The 6,223-nt window shown below is 34.9% G+C and overlaps 1 protein-coding gene across 1 annotated transcript; it reads right to left on the reverse strand.

Moving 5' to 3' along the window:
• Positions 1-235: 235 nt before the first annotated feature.
• On the reverse strand, positions 236-2,291 carry LOC127128263 (uncharacterized). The gene has a single exon (XM_051057504.1). It carries the CDS (start codon positions 1,421-1,423, stop codon positions 533-535), a length of 891 nt encoding a protein of 296 aa, XP_050913461.1. The 5' UTR covers positions 1,424-2,291; the 3' UTR covers positions 236-532.
• Between the last annotated feature and the right edge of the window lie 3,932 nt (positions 2,292-6,223).

A 6,223-nucleotide genomic window follows, 5' to 3' on the forward strand; every position in this document is an offset into this window, starting at 1 on the left:
GCGACGAATTACAATTTTGAAACAGAACATGACATTAGACAAAGTTGATTCAAAATATGTCTCATTCACAGCTATGTAAGAAGAAGAAAATGAAATAATAAATACACTTCAATGTCCTTCAGACATATACATACAAGAGTAGGGCCATTTTTCTCATCACTAATTTTTTTTATCATTTATGATACTGTCATGTCAGATTCACCAGTAAAATGAAGCAAAAATATTGGAAAGCATGGAAGTTTTAATAAACATTCATTGTTCCATTTTTTTTGAAACATTTGAGTACATCATTTGGCAGATTTAACTATAGCTGCATTAAAAAACAAATTCCAAACTTAAAAAAAAAGTGGAATTGTTCACAATGTAATTAGGAAGATTAACTAAGGAAGAAAAACAATTAAACAGACTCTTAATTAATCGACAGAACTCCGGTGTTAGCTGAAATTTTCCCTCTCTAAATCTAATCCTCTCTACGACTACAGCACCGTGCAACAGTGGTAGGAGATTCAAATTCGGTTGAGAGATGAATGTGTCAAGAGGCTAGGGGAAGTACCTGTGATGTGCTTGAATGGTACTGTTGTAGATGAGATTGATGATTATGATTAACCTCTCTTTCGTAACTCTTGTCAACAACGATTGTAATGAGAGAATCATCAACTTCGTTTCCGTTAAAACCCTTGTTGTTGTTGTTGTTGTTGTTATCTTGCATTTTTCTTCGAAGCTTCTCTTCGGCTTCTTGTAAGAACTTGAATTTCGGAGGAGGTGACGACTTTAATCTATTGAACTCTGCATCGGTTGTTGATTCGAAAAGAGGGTTGAATCCGTGTTGATTATAGGGACTAACATTGACGTTAGGAGTGAAAGTAGGAGTGAAAAAATGTGGAGATGAAATAGGAGTCAAATATGGTGTTTCAACATCTAACAAATCGCCTAAGCTTCTTGAATCCTTTCCACTTTTGTTTTCACATCTAGATTTACTATCTTCTGATTCCAAATCTTCTTTTGATTCTTCGACTATTGTGAATAAAATTCTCGGATGACCTAAAACGCCGTCGTCGTGAAGATGATGTTGCATCATGTATTCAGCTTCGACGGAATCTTCGCCGTAGGGCTTGAATAGAAACTCTTTGCTAGTTTGTACTTGAGGGTCATGGACAAAATTGTCATTCGTTCTCATTGAAGAACAAAGCTCCGGTGGAGTAAAACCTGTGTGTCTCATAGAACTTGATGATGATGGCCTTTTCCAACAAAACATATAGAAAAGCTCTTTCAAAGGGTTTCCATTTCCATAATCATTTTCAATCTCTCTATGGATTATCTTTTTCTTCCACCATAACAAGTAGTAAACTTCAGCTACTAAAGCCAATAAAAGACAACCAAAAACAATACTAAGACCAAGTCCTACACTACTCAAAGATTTCATCTTTGTTCTCAAATCAAACTTAAAAATCAAAATTTGAATCTAACGACGGTACATACTTCTCAGCCGAACTCCGGATTACCAGGTTGGTCAGTCGCCCTTTCGGTAAAAATCAAAGAGTTAAAACACAACTTTCTTGACCTCCAATGATGTTCATTGGCCAAAATGATTAACATCTAATCTAGTCATGTCAAATAGAGCAATGGAATACAAGAAAATTGGAAAATGAAAAAAATGCTTACTTGGGTAATTGACTTAATCCAAACCCTTATGCAAAGATTTTGAACTCAAACATGCAAATCTGGATATTCCTTTGACTAAAATTCAATTTCAATGTAAACCAATACCTCTTAGACATAATAACAAACACCTTGTGAGCAAATTGTAAAAGCTTCTCAAAAACACCAGGGACCATCCAAAAAAAGCTCCTTTTTTCTCTCTTGAAAGCAACCCTTGCAAATCATAAGCTTGAAACTTTTTAGCTTTAGCCTTTAACCCCACAAGAGATTAGGCACCTCCTTATGGATTTGTCTCTTCATTGCCTTCAAAGATAATAGCAACATTTTCTAAAACACCATTGAAAAGAGAAAAATTCTCTCAATGAAAACCACTTTGTGGTGGTGCTAAAAAACCATGAGCAAGAATATAACTATAGAATTGAAGTGAGAGAGAGAGTGTGTGAACAATCAACTTGTCTGGCTTATGGTTGGAGGGTCTCGTCCTTCAAGAGAGACTCACATGGGATCTGAAAGAAACGGAAAATGACATGTCAATATATGTCATTACATCAATCATAAAAACAAAATTCTATATAAATTTAACCGATGCTACGAGTATAAGACTGAGTTCGAATTCACGAGTTCTGTTAAACGTATTTATAATTAGATTCAAATTTAAAAAAAAAAGCAATTAAGTTGAAAGAGATTTCTTATCATCTCATTTAAATACTCGTTAAAAATAATTTTATATTATAGAATAAATTTATTATAATGGTAATTATTTGTGTAAAATCTTTCATGTAGAGAGGGAAGATTTCTCTCCCATAACTCAAGTTGACACTTGTTGTTGTCTTACTAGCTGACAATTTAGGAGGGACAATGATTCCATGTGTGAAAGTTTCATATAATGCTTCATGTTTGTTAAATTTTAATTATGACTTTTATTGTTCATGTTTTAATTTTCTTCCATGATTTTTGTTTTGACTAATGAATTTATTTGGAAAGGAAGTAACATTGATATTGCTTCATTTGATTTAGTAGATCATCATCATCTAGAAATAAATCATATGGTGGGAGAATTTTCTTCAAGTCATTAATTAATTACATTATTGTTAATTATTTATTACTAATTAATAAATCATATGTTTTAGGTTTGATAAATTTTCATTAAAATTGACATAATTTCTAGGCTCAATTTAATAAGGGGTGTTCCATATATTGATGAATTTGTAGGAGCATAACCTTCTCTTTCATCTAAATCGTTGATCATATCCAACCGTTGTTAGCACTCCATGTTGAATCAACTGGAAATAATTTTAACTATTTCCTCTATATAAACGTGACTCTGAGTCACATCTAGGAATCCTTTACATTTAAACTTGCAATAATTCCACCTCTTTCAGATAGTGATTTGAACGTTGGATTGTTAAACTCTTGCATGTACCATTTCTTTGATCACCGAAGACCATAAACATTGTACCAGAAGCTTTGTCGTTGTAATCATTTTCAAACTCACATCTATTTATGCTCCAGTACGGAATAATAACATTGTATGTGGAAATCGTCTTCTGATTCTCGCGAAATTGCCATTAGATTTCTTCGATCTCCGTCATTTCAGATCCACAACCTTTTATTGTTACCGTATGATAATCATAATCGCTTTGTAAAAAGCTTTAATGATATCTTCTCTGATAGACGGTTTGAAGCCAACTCATAATCATAATGCTGCTATTAATGTCCAATTAACGATTCACATCCTTTAAGACAGGGTTTCACCAATTATCACTCGAGTCAACGAAGAACCTCCACAGCACAAGGATCTATAGGCTTTAATGGAAATTCCTCAACTGCACATGATCATAACTCATCAATCGAATGTTCAAGAGTCACATTTGATGCCTTAATTCCAACATCACATCTCTCCTCTTCATATCTCACTTCCTTCATCGCAATATTAACCTTCAACAACTATCAAAACTGTTAAAAGTTATAATTGTTTCCAACATCATAATTCCTAACATCACATTTATCCTCCTCAATTATCACTTTCTCCAAGCTTCCTTCATGTTATTCTAGGGACGTGGACAACAACCATACACTACCATAATCGTCCTAGGAGATCTTCCTCCCACTATTCTCTTAAGGGACATGAGCATGATTTTGTTGACCGTGTCTCTTCACGCCATCAAAGGAACCTGTTTACCAAGCACACCGTTGATTGCCATATCCCGAAGTCTTTGAAAACCCCCCAAAGTTGAAGACATACGACGGGACTGGAGATCCCAATGAACATATTGAGCACATGGATACCATACTTGACTATCACCAAGCCAAAAGTGTTATGAAATGCAAACCTTTGCTATAACCTAAAAAAGAGATGCCATAACATGGTTCAAGGCCTTAGAATACAACACCATCATCTCTTGGAGGAAATTATGTGATGAGTTTACTTCATAGTTTACAGTTCCCATGCATCATGTGAAGACGATAGTCATGCTCAACGATATTCGCCGAAGGAAGAAATAAATGTTTTGAGAATATATTGGTAGCTTCGTAGAAGTGGTTGTGGAAGTAGAAGGAGCCTATAACAAGACGAAGTGCTAGATTTTAGAAAAAAAGGATTAAGGTAAGACTTCATGTTTAGAGAAAAGTTAGGATTGAAAGAACTAGGGAACATGAGTGATCTCCTCACTCGAGCCCAAACCTACATCAACTATGATTAGAAGTTGCTAGCCAGAGATGTTGAGAGGAATAAGGCATCTGGAAACACTCAGGTGGAAGGAAAATAGACAACAAGTGTCACGAGGACAAAGATAAAGAAAGACACAAATGATACATGTCTAGTTTCTCAGAATATCGTTGAACTTGACTAGAGAGAGAATCTTGCAAGAATGTCCTTATACCGAGTTTAAGGAAGCCGTGGTGAAATACCCCCCATATTAGGAAGGAGAATGCAAATTAATACGTCAACATTTTGCTGGTTTCACAAAAGCCATTGACATGGGGCTGATGAATGTATCCATCTAACCTAAGCAATATAAGATGTTAACAATAAAGGAAGACTTAGTAAATATATAAATGAAGACACATAAAGTGTGGGACCACAAGAGACATATGGATTAAACATGGAAAGTTATCTGACAGAGCGAATCCCCGAATAGAAATTGTTTCTCCGCTGGGGTGGCACACTGCCCAAGAAGATAAAAAAATAATTTGAAGGCACTAGCCAAGTAAGAGAAAACAACAAAGAGGAAAGCAATAGGAAGTGAAAATGACCATTTATAGCTTCCATATCTTGGGAGGTTATAACTTTATTGTATCCATAACAAAAGGCTTCCAAACATAAAAGATGCAATCTAAGGGAATCGTGAAGAGAAAAAAGCTAAAATGATGTTCGTTAATTAGAAAATGGAACTTTCCTCAAGAGAGAGCATTGAACGATCCATTATAAGATTTAAGTACATCAGAAGATACGAGGAATTCCCAATGAAATATTCCTCTTAATTATCACAAGGACCACAACCAACTTTCACGTTTCAAGATTTCTCATTGACAAAGACATCTCTTGTGGCATAATGTATGAAAACCATTTACTATATGGGGGTTGAAGAGAGGGATATGATCACTCTACCTGGGCATATACTTAAAATGTTTAAATGGGGAGGTGACCCATCCTTGAGGCTTCATTGGACTTTTATTTACCTTTGGTGAAAGGGGAGATGTTAAGGCGATAAACATCCAAATTTTTGGAAGTACCTTGGAAGACGGTTTATAATTGAATTCTAGGGATACTTTTCATAACACTTTTGACGTACCATAATGTTCACGACGAGGTGGTAACAATTTGTGCAGATCTGGCAGGACCCTGTCGCTGCCACCAGGCCTTGCAGAGAAACCGGGATATATATGTCATCCATGATAAGAAAAAGGTGAAAAGGGATAGTTCTTATAGACAACACCCTCTAGAAGTCAACGTAACAAACTTTGATGCATGTATAGAGAAATCCACATCTGAGGATAAACATAGTTTAGATAGGCCTCTCCTTGTTAAGGCAAGGATGAACATACTAAGGTAGTTCCCTAATGGGGTCTTTGTATCCATTCAACTTAATAATAACCATAGTTATATTTTAAAAATTAGGGCAACCCTCTCAAGTTTCACGAAGGGAGGGCTTATATGTAGGGGGTTTATGTGTTGTGTAAGTAATGTCTTATAGAGGTTTTGATGATGACAATTGAACAAGAAAGAATAAATCACAAGATAAGCATCATCAGTCAAGAAGAAAGCATAAGATAAAGTGATATCATTCCAATTGAATGATATAAAAAAATTTAAACTAAGTAATCAAAAGGAACTGAAGTTGTGAAGTTATGAAAGCTCGTCTAATCTTGCGCTTAGTGTTTTATTAAAAGTTTCTTAAAACTAATTCGGGAAAGTACTTAATCAATTTAGAAATTTCATAATGAATTAGGAAAGAAAAACTCAACTACCTATTTTATTAGGCCTTTCTTCTAAACAATTAAAGTAAGAGTAACGTCTCATAATCGATTAGTTAGGCTTGCTAATAGATTAAGTGACGCGTCA

The sequence above is a fragment of the Lathyrus oleraceus genome, chromosome 3 (genome assembly GCF_024323335.1).
Source record: "Lathyrus oleraceus cultivar Zhongwan6 chromosome 3, CAAS_Psat_ZW6_1.0, whole genome shotgun sequence".
Taxonomy (NCBI): Eukaryota; Viridiplantae; Streptophyta; class Magnoliopsida; order Fabales; family Fabaceae; genus Lathyrus; species Lathyrus oleraceus.